Source organism: Dendrobates tinctorius, unplaced genomic scaffold (assembly GCF_039654945.1).
Source record: "Dendrobates tinctorius isolate UK_male_01 unplaced genomic scaffold, ASM3965494v1 ptg000028l, whole genome shotgun sequence".
Taxonomy (NCBI): Eukaryota; Metazoa; Chordata; class Amphibia; order Anura; family Dendrobatidae; genus Dendrobates; species Dendrobates tinctorius.
The window spans coordinates 36,528,026-36,548,006 of NW_027361696.1; the positions used below are offsets into that span (position 1 = coordinate 36,528,026).

The 19,981-nt window shown below is 45.6% G+C and overlaps 1 protein-coding gene across 1 annotated transcript in view; it reads left to right on the forward strand.

The window, feature by feature from the left end:
* The first annotated feature begins 17,331 nt into the window (after positions 1-17,331).
* Positions 17,332-19,981, forward strand: part of LOC141085291 (phospholipase A2 inhibitor and Ly6/PLAUR domain-containing protein-like) — a 66,790-nt gene continuing 64,140 nt past the window's right edge. Inside the window, exon 1 of the mRNA XM_073570568.1 lies at positions 17,332-17,891. Coding sequence (XP_073426669.1) covers positions 17,849-17,891 — 43 coding nt within the window. The 5' untranslated portion in view covers positions 17,332-17,848. The remainder of the gene's footprint in view (positions 17,892-19,981) is intronic.

Here is a 19,981-nt window from a genome sequence, read left to right on the forward strand (position 1 = left end):
GCATGAGAGGGCACATTTAAAAATGTGGGCAGGAATGTCACACGTCTGAGAGTAGGAAAACTGTGAAAGCTGATGATAAACCACCACTGCATCTCATTGTGAGTCGATGTCCATAAGAAATGGAAGCCATTGATCATCGGAAGCTAGAACCCGGCTAGCAGGACAGGGCATAGCTACGTCTTAACCATCATCTATCAGTTCACCAAATTTGTAGTGGCAGTCCCAGGGAAGGATTTGACAGCCTAGACTACACAGCGGAGGAGCAGGGAGAGGTAAATATTGTAAATGCTGGGGCCCTACCCAAGCAAGGGGGGCCCACTCGTGGGCGTCGGTATTGGCACTGGGCCCCTCATAGTACGCCGGTGTGTTTGACCGCGGGTGTGCACCTCCACCGTCAGAGACACTTGATTGCACTATGAGGGACCTTGTGGTAGTGCCAGCGCGAACACAAGAAAAAATAAATTTTCCAAAAATTTACAAAAAACGAACAAATTGTTAGGCAACTCACCAAACCCTGACTAATGCACTGGCAGGATACAGCAAAGCCCCAGTGATAAAGGCTGGGGCAGCACAGGTGCATTCCACTGATAAAGACAGCCAGTTAACCCATCAGGGTCTGGCTGCCTAGTGGGAAATGCACACTAATAAGGCTTGCATAAGACATAAGTCACACTGATAAGTGTGATGCATAGTGTCTGAGCAGCCTATCAATGACGCCAAAATAGGCGGGCCGCTCAGCACTGTATACATGCATCACACCAAATACCAAGCCAACATGAAGGGCTAAGCTGCATCCTGTAGAAATGATAAAAAGTGCAAAAAGATAAATGATAAAAAATATGGGGTATTGGTTACTATTTTGGCCAAAGCAGATAAGCTCACAACCCATCGTCAAGGGTCCCCAGATATTGTGAGTCCCTAACACTAAAGCTAAATGGCGAACACAAGAAAAAATAAATTTTCCAAAAATTTTACAAAAAACGAACAAATTGTTAGGCAACTCACCAAACCCTGACTAATGCACTGGCAGGATACAGCAAAGCCCCAGTGATAAAGGCTGGGGCAGCACAGGTGCATTCCACTGATAAAGACAGCCAGTTAACCCATCAGGGTCTGGCTGCCTAGTGGGAAATGCACACTAATAAGGCTTGCATAAGACGTAAGTCACACTGATAAGTGTGATGCATAGTGTCTGAGCAGCCTATCAATGACGCCAAAATAGGCGGGCCGCTCAGCACTGTATACATGCATCACACCAAATACCAAGCCAACATGAAGGGCTAAGCTGCATCCTGTAGAAATGATAAAAAGTGCAAAAAGATAAATGATAAAAAATATGGGGTATTGGTTACTATTTTGGCCAAAGCAGATAAGCTCACAACCCATCGTCAAGGGTCCCCAGATATTGTGAGTCCCTAACACTAAAGCTAAATGGCGAACACAAGAAAAAATAAATTTTCCAAAAATTTACAAAAAACGAACAAATTGTTAGGCAACTCACCAAACCCTGACTAATGCACTGGCAGGATACAGCAAAGCCCCAGTGATAAAGGCTGGGGCAGCACAGGTGCATTCCACTGATAAAGACAGCCAGTTAACCCATCAGGGTCTGGCTGCCTAGTGGGAAATGCACACTAATAAGGCATGCATAAGACATAAGTCACACTGATAAGTGTGATGCATAGTGTCTGAGCAGCCTATCAATGACGCCAAAATAGGCGGGCCGCTCAGCACTGTATACATGCATCACACCAAATACCAAGCCAACATGAAGGGCTAAGCTGCATCCTGTAGAAATGATAAAAAGTGCAAAAAGATAAATGATAAAAAATATGGGGTATTGGTTACTATTTTGGCCAAAGCAGATAAGCTCACAACCCATCGTCAAGGGTCCCCAGATATTGTGAGTCCCTAACACTAAAGCTAAATGGCGAACACAAGAAAAAATAAATTTTCCAAAAATTTTACAAAAAACGAACAAATTGTTAGGCAACTCACCAAACCCTGACTAATGCACTGGCAGGATACAGCAAAGCCCCAGTGATAAAGGCTGGGGCAGCACAGGTGCATTCCACTGATAAAGACAGCCAGTTAACCCATCAGGGTCTGGCTGCCTAGTGGGAAATGCACACTAATAAGGCTTGCATAAGACATAAGTCACACTGATAAGTGTGATGCATAGTGTCTTCATGTTGGCTTGGTATTTGGTGTGATGCATGTATACAGTGCTGAGCGGCCCGCCTATTTTGGCGTCATTGATAGGCTGCTCAGACACTATGCATCACACTTATCAGTGTGACTTATGTCTTATGCAAGCCTTATTAGTGTGCATTTCCCACTAGGCAGCCAGACCCTGATGGGTTAACTGGCTGTCTTTATCAGTGGAATGCACCTGTGCTGCCCCAGCCTTTATCACTGGGGCTTTGCTGTATCCTGCCAGTGCATTAGTCAGGGTTTGGTGAGTTGCCTAACAATTTGTTCGTTTTTTGGTAGTGCCAGCGCCCAAGAGTCGGCCCACCCACCTGTCCAGGGCAGTGGCACTCGCACGGTTGCGTGCGCTAGGTGATGACCCCGGCCATGGGGGGGAGGCAGCCCAGATAAGGAGGTTTAAAAAATGGCATATGTTGATGTTGGACATTCAGCAGCTGCAAATGGAGGAATTGGAGAAGTCCGAGGAAGAGGAGGACAAAAGCGAGCAATTTTTCTGGCAACCTATGTGTCATCAGGGGAAGGTGGGACAAAATCCTTTGAAACCCATGCATGGTTCATTTTAATGAAGGTTAGAACATCAACATTTTTGGTTGACAGACGGGTCCTTTCTTCTGTCAGGACTGAGCCAGCAGCACTGAAGACTCTTTCCGATAGCACACTAGCAGCAGGGCAAGCGAGCTCCTGTAAGGCATATTGTGCCAATTCAGACCAGTCGTCCAGTTTAGAGGCCCAATAGTCAAAGGGGAATGACCTGTGAGGGAGAACATCGATATGGGACGAGAAGTAGTTTGTAACCATAGTTGACAACTGCTGTCTCCTGTCACTTTCAATCGATGCAGTATTACCAGTCGTGTGAGCAGGACTTGAAAAATCAGTCTACAACATGGTCATGAAACCCCTGTCTCCAACGCCACTTCTGATGTGTGCACCATGAACAACTCTTCCATGGTGCCCCCTACGACTCATTGGAGAACCATCACCGCTGCTGTGTGCTGGGAATGCCTCAAACAAACGGTTTACCAGAATTGCTTGTTTGTTAGCCAATATTAGGTCAAGGTTCTCCTGTGGCATGTTTTGGAATTTGGCTTGTTGGATCCACGATGTCGGCCAACCAGTAGTCATCATCGTTCATCATTTTGGCAATGCGGGGGTCCCTTTTTAGGATCTGCAAGGCATAACCTGACATGTGGGCCAATGTTCCAGGTGTCAATGATGCACTGCGAGTGCAGGGTGAAGGAGCACTTTCTGGCGAATCCACATCCCTCCAGTCACACACAAACCCTGTTCCAGACCTTGCCACGCCAACATTTTCTCTTGCCCCACGAGAAGCATCCTCCTCCCCTAAATAATCATCCCCATCATCATCCTCCTCCTCCTCTTCCTCTTATTCCTCTACCTCGTCCAGGAGAGGTCCCGGAGCAGACAATGGCTGACTGTCATCAAGTCTTCCCTCCTCCTCTTCCTCATCCTCCTCGGCTGCAGACGCCTGCTCCTTAATGTGCGTAAAATTTGCATGAGCAAACGCATAAGTGGGATGCTCATGCTTATGATGGCGTCGTCTGCACCTACCAGTCGTGTGCATTCCTCAAAACACTGAAGGACTTTACAGAGGACTTTCAGCTTTGACCACTGCAAACCCGACAACTCCATGTCTGCCCTCAAAGTGCCTGGCCGTGTATCCTCCCACAAATGCATTACAGCCTGCCTCTGTTTGCAGAGCCTCTCAACCATGTGCAGGGTGGATTTCCACCTTGTTGCAATGTCGATAATGAGGTGGTGGTTGGGAAGGTGGAGCAATCGCTGCAGCTTCTGCATATAACTGGAGTGTACGGGCGACCAGCGGATGTGCGAGCACAGTCTTCGGACCTTCTGGTGCAGGCCAGTTAACTCCAGATAATTTTTGAGGAAGCACTGCACCACCAGGTTCAAGGTGTGAGCCAGGCATGGTATATGTCGGAGTTTTGAAAGGGCTATGGCTGCCACAAAATTCCGGCCGTTATCACTAACTACCTTGCCTGCTTCAAGATGTAGACTGCCCAGCCATGACTCAGTTTGTCGCTGCAAGTAGTCGGCCAGTACCTCCGCGGTGTGTCTGTCGCCCAAACACATCCTCTTCAACACAGCCTGCTGACACTTACCACTACCGGTAGGGCATCATCTCTAACGAGATTAGTTTGGCAATGTGGGCGTTCAAAGCCAGTGTACGCAGATGAGAGGATGAGTACTTTCTTGTCCTACTCAGAGTCTCTGGTAGGGTGAGCTGGATTTGAGAGCTGCAAATGGTGGAACTAGCGGTGGACATGGTGGACTGAGAGAGGGTTGGTGATGTTGATGGTGTTGGTGGTGTTGCTGATGGCCTAGATTCAGTCTTTCGTAGCAATAACATTGTTATTCCATAAATGCTTTGCTCTTGCGACGACACCTCAACATTTGCTGCTGGTGGTGTGCTAACCGGTGGGCTTACAGTGGGGGAAGCGATGTAGCGTTGCTGACTACCTTCATTCGGAGCAGGTGCACATGTGGTACGTGAGGTTTGGTAGTCCGTCCACGCTTGCAAGTGCATGGTGGTTAAATGTCTAAGCATGCAACTGGTATTCAAATTTCTCAGATTTTTCCCTCGGCTAAAGGTCTTTGCGCACTTCCTACAAATAAGCTTTGCCTGATCATTAGGATTTTGTTCAAAAAAGTGCCACACTGCACTCTTCCTACTATGGAAGGCATTTTGAGGCCTTGACTGTCTGGCCTAGCTGTCCTGCAACTCTTTCGGTTTTTGTAACCCGTTTTTGGACTGCTTCGGGCCTTCAAGATAACAGCTGTTGCGATGTCGATGCCTGCTGCGCATGCTGCTCCTCCTCTTCTGAGCTATTGGCAGCGGCACCCTCTTCCCCCAATGGATGCCAATCTGGGTCAACAACTGGGTCATCCATCACTTCCTCTTCAATTTCATGTGCACCTTCCTCTGTGTCACCATGTAAGGTGGTATAGTATGCGGGACGGGGCACCTGAGTTTCATCAGGGTCAGATTCTTGCTCAGTACACTGCGAGGACAATGTAGTGCTCTGAGTGAATGTACCAGCAGATAAATCTAGCAGTGGCTGTGCATCAGTGCACTCCATGTCAGATTCTTCTTGGACTGGATAATTCACGATTTGACTTGATAACCCAGGCATGGTATGTGAAAAGAGCTCCATGGAGTAATCTGTAGTGTGGCCTGCCGCATCCTTTACTTTTGGTAGGGGTGAAGGACACAAGGAAAGGTGGGTTCCTGACCATGAGCCTCCAATGATGACTCAGTGCTTTTATTTTTTGAAAGTTCAGAAGAGGAGGCGATAGAGCTGGAGGCTGTGTCAGCAATGTAAGCCAAACTTGTTCCTGAAGCTCCAGCTTTAAAAGCGATTTACCTACTTACAGAAAAGGGAGCCTTCGAGGTCTTGTGGAGCCAGACGATGACGCAAGCTCAACACCTCCTGCATTAGGTGCTATTGTGCTTTTGCCACTACCAGCAGATCCACCACCACCAACAACAACATCATTACCAGCTGGCAACCCCCGCCCACTTCCACGGCCTCCTCCAACACACTTCCTCATTTTTGGGAAAATGTACCCAAAATACCACCAGCAATATGGTACTGTAAAGCACGGTACAAGGCGTATATAGTATTGGGGAGAATTTGAATCTCCCTACAGACTAGTGGACACTGAACTATTATCTCAGGCCCAGTGTAGATTACACCTCAATATAGCAGGCTGAAATTGGATGGTGCATAAAATGTCTATATAGGACTGGGGAGAATTTGAATCTCCCTACAGACTTGAGGACACTGAACTAATATCTCAGGCCCAGTGTAGATTACACCTCAATATAACAGGCTGAAATTGGATGGTGTATAAAATGTCTATATAGGACTGGGGAAAATTTGAATCTCCCTACAGACTTGAGGACACTGAACTAATATCTGAGGCCCAGTGTAGATTACACCTCAATATAACAGGCTGAAATTGGATGGTGTATAAAATGTCTATATAGGACTGGGGAGAATTTGAATCTCCCTACAGACTTGAGGACACTGAACTATTATCTCAGGCCCAGTGTAGATTACACCTCAATATAACAGGCTGAAATTGGATGGTGTATAAAATGTCTATATAGGACTGGGGAGACTTTGAATCTCCCTACAGACTTGAGGACACTGAACTATTATCTCAGGCCCAGTGCAGATTACACCTCAATATAACAGGCTGAAATTGGATGGTGTATAAAATGTCTATATAGGACTGGGGAGAATTTGAATCTCCCTAGAGATTTTAGCAAGCTGACAATGATGCTCTCAGGCCCCAGTATGGCTGCAGGCAGCCTAATAAGCAGGACTGCTGCACACAAAAGTATGGAAAAATGAACGCTTGGTAACTTGGCAAAAAAGAGGATGAAAAGTATTTTTGCTTTTAAAAAAGCAGTTTGCACAGCAGTGTGAAAACAGCAATGCAGCTATCAGGGAGCCTTATAAGGCAGCCTAATAACCAACAGAGCTGATGCACCAAAATATAGCCTCCCCTTGCACTGCACACTAACTAGTGTGTTGTACAGGCAAAATCGCTAGCAGCAGAAGCAGTTTTTGTATCTTCTTCCCTACCTAATGCTCTCCCTACAGAATCAGCAGCAGCAGCTCTCCCTATTCTGAGATCAGCAGAAGTAAGATGGCGGTCGGCATGCATGCCCTTTTATAGCCCCTGTGACGCCACACAAAGCAAGCCAATCACTTGCATGCCCTTCTCAAAGATGGTGGTGACCGCTGCCTATGTCATCGCGTTGCCCACAGTGTGCGTTCTCCATCATTGGCTGAAAAAGGGGGCTGGAAGCATCTTTTGCAACGTGACTTTGGTGCTCTGGTCGCCGACCTCGTGGCCGACCTCACGCTATGGTCGGGTTTCGTTTCATGAAACCCGACTTTTGCGAGAGTCGGCGACTTTTGAAATTGACCGACCCGTTTCGCTCAACTCTTATGAAGACAAAGAATAATTCGGAATGATGACAAAAAAAGTATCGGGAGTATATTACAGCATATTACTCAGGATCTCTAATCTAATGTGTGTACACATTGACTACACCAGCAGAATGGTGAGTGCAGCTCCGGAGTATAATACAGGTTGTAACTCAGGATCAGTAATGTAATGTATGTACACAGTGACTGCACCATCAGAATAGTGAGTGCTGCTCTGGGGTATAATACAGGATGTAACTCAGGATCAGTAATATAATGTATGTACACAGTGACTGCACCAACAGAAGAGTGAGTACAGTTCTGCTCAACTGTTTCTCGCTGTGGTGATTGTGGGTGTGTTCGCTGTTGATCCTGCTGTGTGCTCCTGAGCTCCAGAGAACCAACACCTCTTCACCTGGGGACCTGCTCTCTCTCCTTCCCAGGGGGGAGTGGGTTTCCTGGGATGAACAAAGGAGCCAAGTCCCAGGCTTCTGTTCCCCGGACCAGGCCGGCGGGGGACAGAAGAAACCAGCAACCGGCCTTGACATCAGAGGACTTGGAGGTGAGACAATCCTCCAGGAGTTGCAGCAATGTGGCTTCTACTCCCCCCAGGTCTGCGGAGACCAAGAGAAGCTGCAAGGCTTCCAACATGGAGGAGATACCTGTAACCATGCAAGATGGCGGTCCTTTCAAGGAAATATGAGTGCTCACGGAGGAGAGGCTGATATCACTGAGGAAGGTTGGGGGCTGCAGAGACCCTGGGAGTCTGTGTCCACCTATGGCTCTCGGATCATGAGCCACCTCCATGAGTATGAAGAAGTGAGCAAGATCATCAGAAGGCTCCGGGAGGAGGTAAGGAGGCTGTCACAATCCATTCTTGGATCTGTGGCAGTGTCTGGATTCTCTTTTATAAACCTTTCTCCTTTCAGGCCCTCGGGGGTTAATATGGGTTTTTGCCCCCGGTGGCCGCTGGTGTTACTACATGTTTAATTAGCCAGCAGGTGGTGACCACCCCCCCTCCTTCCTATAAAAGGTCATCAGGTGCTGTAGCTCATTGTTGGTAATACTGGTCATTCACTAACCAACCTTGCTGAAGAGAGGAGCTATCTGGAGCAGTGTTGTTGTAGCTTATCTGGAGCCTTGGTGTTTCTGCTGGAAGCTGTGTCCGAGTGCCTTACTCTGCGGTCCAGTGCATGACTGCAGAGCAAGCTAAGTGTTGTTTGTTTTTCCCTGTCTTATTTTCCCTGGTGTTTTATTAGTACAGCGATGAGGACCAGTGTCCGCACTTACTATTTCCCTAGTAAGGAATAGGTGCAGGGCAAGTGAGGGACTGAGGTATCCTGGTCGGTGACAGGTTGAAAGAACCTGTATAGGGAATGTGAGGAGAGTTCAGGGCTCTTCCTTAGGAAAGTGCAGGATGTGTCCACTTCCCCGTTCCCTATTATAGGGCCCACGTTATAATTGTTTTCTCGGTGTCCCCTTGTCTGTCTTATTGTTTTGTGACCGACCGATCATCGGGTCGCATCACGCAGAGCCAGACATATCGTGACAGAGGCTCAAACATGAACTTAATGAGCTGGAAGTCAGAAAAGCTTTTTTTCAGAGAGAAGAGTGGTCCCTTCAAGAAAAAATTAAGGAATGAGGACATATTTAGAGAAAAGGCTGATAACAGACAGCAAAGGCAGATGCGGCTGCAGCCTGAGAGCCAGGTGGATGATGATGATGAGGAGGAGGATGATTGCCAGCAGAAAGCCCCACCTGGCAGCATGCAAAGTCACACACAGGCCATGTGCAGCGAGCTCCCTGCAAAACAGGCAACATTAACATCTGGCCGCAGTAGTGCTGGCTCTTTTGAAGGACAATGAAAACAGTGACCACAGAGGGGCGCAAATGGCAGAGATTAAACTCCTGGAGTCCCAAATGTGCCTTCAGAATTTCCATCTTGGTGATGATTTACCAGAGGAGGCACCTGAGGGCTACAAGAAAAAGGCAAAGAACATCAAGCCAAAGCCGCAGGAAGCGGTAAGCTATGTTTATGTCCTCCTCCTTGTACCACTGAGTCAGCTGCAGCGTCAGCTCGCTGTATAAGCCACGATGCCCAGCCCAGCCTGGGTTCTGCTGTGTATCCGGCATGGCACTCTTTCTCTGCTTGTAGTAGTGGGGATGTAGCAGGAGGTGCGTCAGCCGAGAGGCTGAACAGTGAGGGTGGCCCAGCATTGGGTGAACAGTCACTCCATAATACTGTGGTGCTGTTCAGCAAGTTCTTGATACTAATGATCAGCGGTGCCTCATAGTAGCGAAGGATCAGCGGCAACTGGTAGTAACTGTGAAGCAGCAGAAATTATCAACTGAAAATGCGGAGAGCACACGTAACACAAGGTGTGATGTTGTCTCCTGTTCTGTGGAGGAGACTGAGCCCCTTGTGCCTGATGATGTAGAGGTCAAAATGTCACCCCCTGTTGTCACTGGTCCAGCAGGAATGAATGTGGTGGTGGATATGAATGAGGAAAACTCTCTGGTGGTGTGGTTTGCTGATTTGGTGGAGGGTGAGGGGGTCATGGAGGTGGGTAATAGTGGTACTGTTGATGTTGATGTGGTCATTGGTCCGGTACTCCCCTCGGTGGTGGCAGAACCCATCAGGAGTTATGCCACTGTCACCTCCGGGGAATATAGGGCATCCTCCTTGTCTTCGGACTCTGGTGATGGCATGCTGCAGCGACATCTCCTGGAGGCTCTAAAGAAGGGGGAGAGATCAATAATGATAGAAGGTTGAGAGGTTGTTCTATCCTTCTGGATAGAGAGGCATGGCCTTGGGGCCTTCCGAGAGCAAAAAGTTGGGTATACAGTTTGGTCCCTCTCAACAGCTAAGGCCGGATAGTGTGCGTAGGAATGTGGTCCTTCTTTGGTGGAGGGGCAGTGATGTGTGTCCTCCAAGGTCTAAGGTTGTGGAGCTCCTGCTGAAGATGGGCTTCAATGCAATTGACATATATGCCTTGATGCATCCCTATTCCACACATGAGTTTGATATCAGCTTTGTTCAGCCAGAGGGGCTTGAGCTTTTCTGGTCGAATTATGAAACTGCACTGTGCAGAAATGTGCATTGTGTGTGGATATCGGCCATCGTGCTGCATCTTGTGTGGAGATTAGATGCCACCTGTTGTGAGTTCATTTTCCCCTCCGTCACTGAGGCCTAGTGAACTCCCTACTCTAGTGAATGAAGGTAGTGAGCCTGATTATCAGGCACCTGGGACTAATGAGGACGATTGGCTGAGTGGAGTCACTGACTGGATTTAAGGCAGCCTACGCCCTTTCTGCCCTGCGGGTGATTTCTCTGTGGACTCTTGGACACCAGTCTGATTTCTGCTCTCCTAAAGCTAAGTTTGCTGTTTTGCCTTTTGCATCGAAGATTTGTTTTTGTTTTTCTTGCTTTTTGGATTCTGCCACTCCCTGCTGGAGTGCGCAGTGTTCCATGAGCTCTGTCTTCTGAATGTACCTGAGTGCTGATTTAGTTTTTGAAGCTTAGTTGCTTCAGGGCCGTTTTTTATATCAGCTTGTTGGCTATTATAGGGTTTTGGCAGATTGCAGACAGCAGCCTTCCTATCCGTTCCTGTCTAGGTAGTTTTTGGGCCCCGTCTTTGCTCAGCCTGTCTTTCTGTCTGTGTAAGTGTTTTCATCTTGCTTCACCGTCATTATATGTGGGGGGCTGCCTATTGTTTTGGGGTCTGCTCTGGGGCAGTTAGATTTCCCCTTTCCTTCTTTAGGCCTATGTATCTCTCCGGCTGTGATCGAGGGGTCTAGGTCATCGTAGGAACCTCCCACGGCTACTGCTAGTTGTGTTGATAGGTTCAGGGGTCTGCAATCTGATAGTTGCCAACTTCTCTGGTTTTCAGGACTTAGCTGGCATTTCTGTTTTTGCCTCCTACGGTGACTCAATCATAACAGCCACCTGTGTGGAGACTTAGTTCACCCATTCAGCCTTTGTCCTCGCTCCTTCAATAATGCATCTGTAACCCCGGTGGGAGAAAGCTGTGAGGCTGATCCTGCTGGGAAAGGGACTAGCAGGGGTGAGGGAGCTGAGGGGCCAAGGAGGAAAAGCAATAAAAAGACACCTGCCCAGCTGAGACGTCTAGACAAGTGCAGACAGGAGAGGGAGCTGGGTGAGCCCCAGGCTACTAAGGTAGCCCCTGCCCTGGACCCCAGCCTTGCTGCTGAGGCCCTGAGGGATGGTGAGTTGGATGAGGAGCTCAGGAGGATCCACAGGGAGGAAAGCACTTCTGCCTCCGATTCCTCCCATTATGAAAGTATGGATGAAAATAATAGGCTGTGGCTAGAGGAAAAGTGTAAGGTCGGCACCAAAAAGAAGAAAAAGAAGGGAGATAAAACATATTCTCCCGCTCTAACCAATGTACCTAATGAAGGAAAAACTGACTCCCCTCTGGTTGGTCTTTCTATCCGGTTCCAAGCCTGTGAGAACATCTCTTCCTCAGAGGAGGAAGCTGAGGGTGAGGTTCTGGCTTCGGCGGGGCTTACAGGGGGTGCTGAGTCTTCTTATTCTGGGAATGTAAGGTCCTTGGAGGGAGGGACTGGCACAGAGTCCGGAGACTTGGACGACACAAAAAACACACGTGGGAATGGACACCTCTGTGTTGTTAAAGAGTAGGAAGGATACCTAATCAGAGGTAGAGGATAAGGAGAGTGGGAAGAAGAAAGCCATCTACCTCAATCACCAATGATGGCGGTATCCACTTCTTTGATGCTGGCATCCATTAATGTTGCCAGCTTAAAGTCAAATACAGCCAGATTTGAGGCCTTTGATATTCTCACCCGGGTTGAAGCTGACATTTTCTTTTTGCAAGAGACCAGGCTGCCAAACATCACAGATGTGTTTAAAGCTAAGATAGAGTGGAGACATGGAACCTCCAATTGGTCTCTTGTGGCCAAGCCGTATAGCAGAGTGGCGGTCCTTTTTACAGCACCGGTGGAATCCCACAGGATATTGAGTTAGAAATGGGGAGGTACCTGATCTTAGATGTCCTCATGAAGGGACAAGTACTCCAGCTCATTAACATCTATGGTCCCCAATCTAAGTGGGACCGGAAGTGTCTTTTTATGAGGATGAAGCCCTACCTTTTTAAAAGTCGGCAGGTTGTCTTTGGAGGGGACTTCAATACTGTCACGAGGCCCTGAGATAGAAGAGGTTCCAGAGAAAAGCTGACTTATGATAGCATCACCATTAATAGAATACATAGTGAGTGTCACGATACTAGTGGAGATAACTGGACACCAGTGGCTAGGTCAAAGAGACTGCAGACACAGTGGGTTGCGCAAGCAATATTGTATTAATGATCTGAATGCAATATAGCATACAAGTCCAGATAAATGTTCAGTCAATCTGATAAATGGTAATAGCAGAGTTGATACTCTGCGACACAGCATTCAAAGTCACTGAGCAATGCGGGCACAAGACACAGACTCTTGCAGAGCGGAGGAACACACTAGCTGGCTGGAGTTCTTACTTCACCGCAGGTGTAGTCAGGCAGAGGTTCCTGAAGTCAAGTGTTCAGCAATCACTCGGTCAGCAAGCAGGGATCCAGACGTGCAGGTTGACGGAGGACTCCACCGTTAAGAGAGGACCAACAGGCATAGTAAGTCCAGGCTTGGGACTGCAAAGGCACAAAGTCCAAAATATAATACTCAAGCAATGAAACAGAACAGGTGCTGGCTTTATATACAGCTTTGGCAGGAAGCAAGATGGCTGACTTGTGAAACATCAAGATCCATGTCAGCTAAGGGCAAGTCTAAGGGCAAGAAAAAACAGATTCTAGGACTAGATACTGACAGTGAGGCTCGCCTGGTGGATGTCCACATTTGGCATACCCCAGGCCACGAGGGGTTCACCTATTATAGAGGTAGCTGAAAGTCCAGAATGCATAGGTTTTATTTAAAGGAGGAAGCTGTCTCTTCAGCAGTGTCTGTTGTTGAGGAGGAGTTCTCTGACCACTGTTTAATTTTGTTTACTCTGAATGTTACAGAGACTTTCTGGATGGGAAGAGGCTTTTGGAGGCTCAATTCATCTCTCTTCGAATAAGCAGAGATAAAACAGTCCTTTGAGGATTTTCTTCAGAGCCAGGTATGCTTACTGGATCTTTGTAGTAGTAAGTCAGAGTGGTGGGAGGTAATCAAGAAAAGAGTGACAAGATTCTTCCGCCAGCTCTCGAGCCTCAGGAGTCTGAACAGGTACAACCTGTATCAGGCTCTGAGGAGGAAACTCAAGCATCTTGTCTCAACTGGAGGTAGCCACGAGGAGATCTCCAGAATGAAATCTTTGCTTATGAAGTGTCAGTTCGATTGACATGCATCTTTGGTTTTGGAGAGGGATTACAGGAAGTACCGCTCGCCCGACCCTTACAGAAACTGCAAGATGTCAGTGAATATTAAAGTGGTTACTGGACTGGTCGACACTACAGGGTCCCTGTGGCAATCCAAATAAAGGATCCTGGAGGTTGTCAGATCCTTCTACTCGCACTTCTTGGGGAAGAGGGATCTTGATTGGGATGAGATATCGGCTTTCCTGACTGAAGCCGTCCCTGAACCAGAGGTAGATCCATCTCTTGATGTTTTGACAGAGATAATCAGGGACTAGGAAGTTAAGTTGGTGATTGACGGGCTTGGCCAAAAAAAAGAAAATCGCCCAGTCCAGATGGTTTAACATCTGAAATCTATAAGACCATTAAGGACACCTTCCAGGACCAAAAGTCTCTGCAAAAGTCCTTGGCATCGAATTTCGCCAGGGGGATTACCCCAAACAAAGTTGCGACAGCTATCTAGTGATTGCCACTCAGAAGGTGAACCAATGGAAGTGTTGGTCTTTGACCCTAAAGGGTAAATTTGAACAAAACTTACCTGCTCCCTTTACTGATTTATCTGGGCAGTATGTGCATCTTGCCGAAGTCTCTCTGGACTCGGTTTTACAGTTTGTTCTTCCAACTGTTATGGGGGAATAGACTGAACCTGGTTAAGAAGGAGGTTACTTACCATATGAGGAGACTAGGAGGGTTGGGTATGGTCAACCCTGTGGTTTTCCTTGTGGATACCTTCATTAAGATCAATATTGCAAACCTCTGGAAAGAGATGGCTGCTCTGTAGGTATTCTCCTGTATGAGATGGTTTCAGCCTTTCTTCCAGGAATGGGAGACAGGAGGGCAAGTGAAGTATCTTTGCACATCACATTGACATCTTCCGTCTTACGCTACCTTGATTCTGAAGGTAACTCGCTGGTGGGATCTGGGAATGTGGGAGATCAGGACTCTGCCAAGGAAACTCCTTGACTTTATTGTTCTGTTGACCTGTTTCCAGAGGCCTTTGGAGCTCAGGGTTTGCCCAAGTCGGAATCTTGGGGTGGTTTTGCATCTTCTGAATTCTTTCTGGATCTCCTCAAAGTTTTGGGACTGGGCTTGGCGCTGCTTCCATGGGTAACTGTGTGTGAGGGACAATCTGAAGAGTAGGAGCTCTGAGGACAGGAACTGTCCTCAGGAGCAATGTGGTACCACACTTGGAACTCAAGGTATCACACTTGGAATGCACAGTGCTTATTATTGATGCAACGGAAAATCCTCCCAGTGGATGATGTGTTTAGGACCATGCTCGGTGACCTGTTAAAGGTGTGCTCTCTGGTGTATGAGACAGGGCACTTGCAGGGCCGCTCATCTCTGGAGGGTTTTTTTGTGTGCCCTAGTCTGGCCAACTCCTTTCCTGGTGGTGGGCTGCTGCTGACATTGTAGACTTTTGCTTTACTTGATCAGTCTACAGTGATGTATGACTGCAGGTGCCGAACTTGGGCTTTGTGATTTGTGGTTATTGTATTGTTCATTTCTGTATACATTGTATATAGGAATCAGGATTTGGGGAAAGGTGGTAGGTTGGGTGGTGGGAAAAGGTGGGATGGGTTTATCTTGTGGGATTATGGGACACTGGGGTGTTTGGGGGAAAAACTGGCACTGCCTGATCTGGCCTATGGACGTTGGACATGGACTGAGGCATGAGAAGCAGGACCAGCTCTCAGGTCAGTGCGGGGGATGGAAATGGTGGGCTTGAGTGTGGGGTGTTGGTTAGTTTAGTCTTGTATATATTTGTATAATTTGTGGTTATATTATATATTTAAAAAAGTTTATGTATATATTTATGTCAGCTTTTGTAGATTACGGGTGAGGTGTGTTTATTTATTTTTAACCCCTCAATTTATTGTTATCAGGGGTTTGCAAAGTCTTCAGAGCATAAAAATTGATTTCACTAGATATTACATTTTCGATTTAGTCTCCAAAAGCGATGAGTGGACCTGTGGATTCGTAGAGTCTGACCGAACTTGAGTCCAAAGTGTTAAGTTCCTGTCTCTGCATAGCAGGAACCCTGAGCCTTGCCATCTGGGGTCTCCCATTCCTCTCCGGCCACAGTGGAGCCTGCACAGCAAAGACGTTCTCTGTGTCTTGCTCAGTCTGTTGCTGTTGGCTTGGTTACTGCTACTAATCAGGGTTCAGCTATTGTAACCTGCAATAGCCAGCAGCGAACAGCTCCTGGGACTAAGTCCTTCTTTCGGTCCACTAAGCATGCCCGTGGGTAGTCCTCTCATTGGAGGTCTGAGGTCACATGCTCAGGTCCTATTGCTGCTCTCATTGGACCACTAGGAAGGTCACGGAAGGACGCTGCTATAAAAGAGTTGCATGGCCGCATGGCCATGCGCTAGTATAGACTCATAATCTTGTTGGTATGTGTGATGATGGATGCATGAATCTGGTGAATGACTCATTAAATTACCCCCTCCTTTGATACGCATGAGTTAGGGTATTTGAGTCAGTGCCAAAAGGTGGCTATGCTTCTGCCACAGTGCTCCTAGCACTATCACACTAGCGTCCGATGGTGTCACCCAATGCTGGGCACTATCGAACCGCGGCAAGTGACAGCAGCACTGTGCATACTTGCACATGGTAGCTTTCATAGTGACTCTTGCTGGCATTGCAGTCGTGGTGCTGAGCGCTAGCGGTCTAGAGGGACTCCAGTCCAGCGGTCTAAAGGCCGAGTCCTGTGACCTTCTGCCTAGTCCTGTGGTGTTAACAGGCTCTGATGTTTCTTTCAGCGGCTCTGTGGAGTAACAGAGTTCGCTCCAGTGCACACCGGGTCAGTGGTTAACCCGCCGGTGTTCACTTACTAATCCGCCATTACTAAGCAGCAGTTTTCCATCTGTGCACGGTGGACCCTGGGTTGCGATCGCACTTATATTTTATATTTAGTGCGATCCGCAACCCTAACACAAAGTTTGTTTCTGGTACCAAAAATCAATGGTAATGCAAAATAGTCATAGTAAGGTCTAGGGGGGCTCTTAAAGGAAGCAGATTACCCCCACAGAATAAATCTCTCTCTCAGCATTCGAACTCTGAACACTAATATGGATGTCCGGGAAAAGTCCATGTTCGGAATTCAATACTGGACAGTAGGTGTCTGGTTTGAACCTCAAAATTTATTGTTCGGATGCACTTATCTCCAGTCACAAAAATAAACTTAACCTGCAAAATTCATGTAAATTCAGTAAAAACAATTTTGTCAGAGTCAGTTTTCTGTGATTAATGCAAAATATATAATGTATTAAAAAAATAATGTAATAATCCATAACAGTGTTTGACTAGAATGACAAGCGTCCATCAGTAACATTGACCCTAAGGGGCTCACTGTTCAGCCATATGCAAAGATAACCTGTTCCAAGTAGAGAAATTGACTTATTTTTTTATATAATATTAAACTGGATGGATCATTTAATGAATGTTGTTTTTATTTGTAAATATTAAATCACCTGTTTTAGCTGAGCTCATTGGCATTCAATCAGATGGGCCCACCTGATGATTCACCTTCTCCCCAGTTTGCCAGTCTTATCCTGAATCAAAATATAATACAATATATCAATAAAAAGAAATATTTATTTTTCTCTGCTCCTCTTATTTCCTATATAGCTGAACTTTAGCCTGGAGACTGATTAGTCACTGTTAAATGCTTAGTTAATGCTACACCGCATGAGCCTGCCCAGACGTGCATTTTTTTGGCACAAGTAGCCCTCTCCTGTCAGACAAGGGGTGTGTATATCTCCTAAAGCAGAGACCAGAAGTACTGTGATTATCTCCTACGCAGCAGCACCGTCCTTTCTGCTCCTTTTGAAGTCTTGAGTATTTCCTCTTTTGCTCACTGTGCACTTGCTTTGTAGGACTTGAATATCATCTGATTAATTTGCTGAGCTGTCCTCCACCCTGGCTGACCATATGACCTTGATCTTTACATTTTAAAAAGAAGACTTGACAGGACATCTGCTTACCAAAAACACATGTCATGTAGCCTCTTAACCTTAGCATATCTTAAATTATTACAAGAAAGTGAGACTTCGCCAGTTGGATCTCACAGAAGAAGAGCATCCACGACTTTCGCTTGGGGGATAAAAGAAGAAAATAGCTACATTGTGGTTGAAGAAGCTGGTTTGTTGGGGGAAACACAAGGTGAAGCAAGACAAGAACAGATGGAAACTTTGTCTTAAAGTTCTGTGAACTCATCCTAAGATCCTTTAGTCATTGAGTTACTCTTGGCACTCGGCATCAGGTTCATCTCCGAAGGAAGGAAGCACCATGATCTTCATCCTCGCTATCTGTTCTGCTTTACTAACGGCAGGTAATGAGGCACACCTTGATGAGATTACGTATTATTATATGACTTCAGTTACATTCTAATCAGTCCTCTAATTGTATCCCGTGGGTGAGATTTGGGTAAAATCAGGCCAAAAATGAAAACTTTGTAATTTATTTAGTTTTTTTTAATATTAAAATAACTGTTCTATCCATTGAGAGTTAGCAAGGAATAGCAGATCTGGGTGTGTAATTCTTGTGTCATTTATGCTTCGGTTAACAGTAGATTAGATAAGCTCAAATTTGCAGTTTTTCAATTTCTTAACAAATCAAACAAACTCAGCACATCTGCATCTATAGAACTTAAATAATGCAGTTTACTTTCCCTCCTATATAACATCACATATCACGACAGAAGTTACAGGTTCAGCTCTGCTATATCTTTACTTGGGAGAAGTTTGGGTAAAATCTGGAAAAAAAAATGCAAATAAAAAAAATAATCGCGTGAAATTAAATTTTAAATAAAAATTAAAACAATATATGAAATCAAAAAATATTTTTTAAAAAATCTCTTTTCGTCATGTGACATTTGCTGCAAAATTCACATGGGTAACGAATTTAAATGAAACAAAAATGTTTTTTTATTGATGCCTTTTAACCTGTTTTGCTACCTTTTAGAACAAAAATAGCCATGTTACTCTAAAATGTTACAAAAACTGTTGAAAACAATTCAGGTGCGCACGAAATCACTTCGGAGGACATGTGTGACAAATTTTGCAACTTTCCTAAAAGTTGCAAATGATGACTTATTAGAAATAAGTAAAATTACTTAAACATCTGATACTAATACACATTATAAAATGGGCAACCCCCCAAGAAAATGCGAGTATATTATGCACGTTTCGCCCTTTCTTTATCAGGGGGCAAAACATGCGTTGGGGAAAGATGGACATGCTGGCATCTGGTCTTCATGTAAGTTTACATTGATGGATCTAATAATTTATTAATCTGACACGCTCTATACTTTAGGAGTATACTTGTATCACCCTGTTCCTTTTTACATTATACCTTTTAATGATATTTGTACATATTACCTATATTGGACCTAGTAACCCTATGCGCTGCTTTCCCTATATATGAGCAGCACCATCAATCCTATTATAATGCATAATTTAGTGTTTAATTTGCTTTATTAAAAAAGGCTTTATTAAAAAATAAACTCACATTTTCTTGGTCTTTTTTGTGTATTAAATGATGGCTCAACAGCAAAACATCTGGGAACCCTAAACTCTGCCCACAGCGGCTAAAAAAAATCAGATGGACACCTAAAAGTGACTATAAAAATATGGAAATAGAAAGATTAATAATGTGCAAACAAACACAAAAATTGAGCAGGACAACAAAAAAGCAACAAAAAAACGGTGCAAATATAATGATGAATTGTGCTCTGAATGTTGAATTTTATGTTGGTTTTTGGGGAATTTTGTTATACAGTGAACTAATTATTACTACTGGAAATAGCAATCGAGATTATCTAAGCACTATGATGTGACATCACAGTGTCAGATAAAGACAGCTCTGCCTTATGTAAAAAATTAAGTTCTGCTACATCAAAGTTGGCATTCGGCCATCTCTACAGTTAGGATAATGCAGTCGGTTTCCTTAAATAAAATCCCAAATGGTGATGTCTACATCTGTATGTACAGCTGGTATCACAGACCTGAGACCTGTTACATAACTGGTGTATTGAGTAAGATATTGGGGCCTCTTTGTATCTTTGAAGTATTTTTATCTTTGGCATTTTTACATGTTTGTGCCTGTAGACAAACCTTAGTGGGGAAGGTTTTGAGGGGTTGCCAGCAGGCAGGTTGTGGCTGGATATATATATAGTTACATACTAGTAAGATCCTGAAATGTCATCTGCTATGGTGCCCTTTAAGAGAACATAAATATATCCTGAGGACTCGGAATGATATGAGAAGATGCATGCATGTGAATCAGGGAAAAGATCACAGGTGTATCCCACCATCGCTGATTTAAAGAGGTATCAGTAATCATATAACATTTTAGGGGATACATACTAACTGATAGGGATGATAGGGACCCTCTCTACACTCCCACATCTCTACACACTAT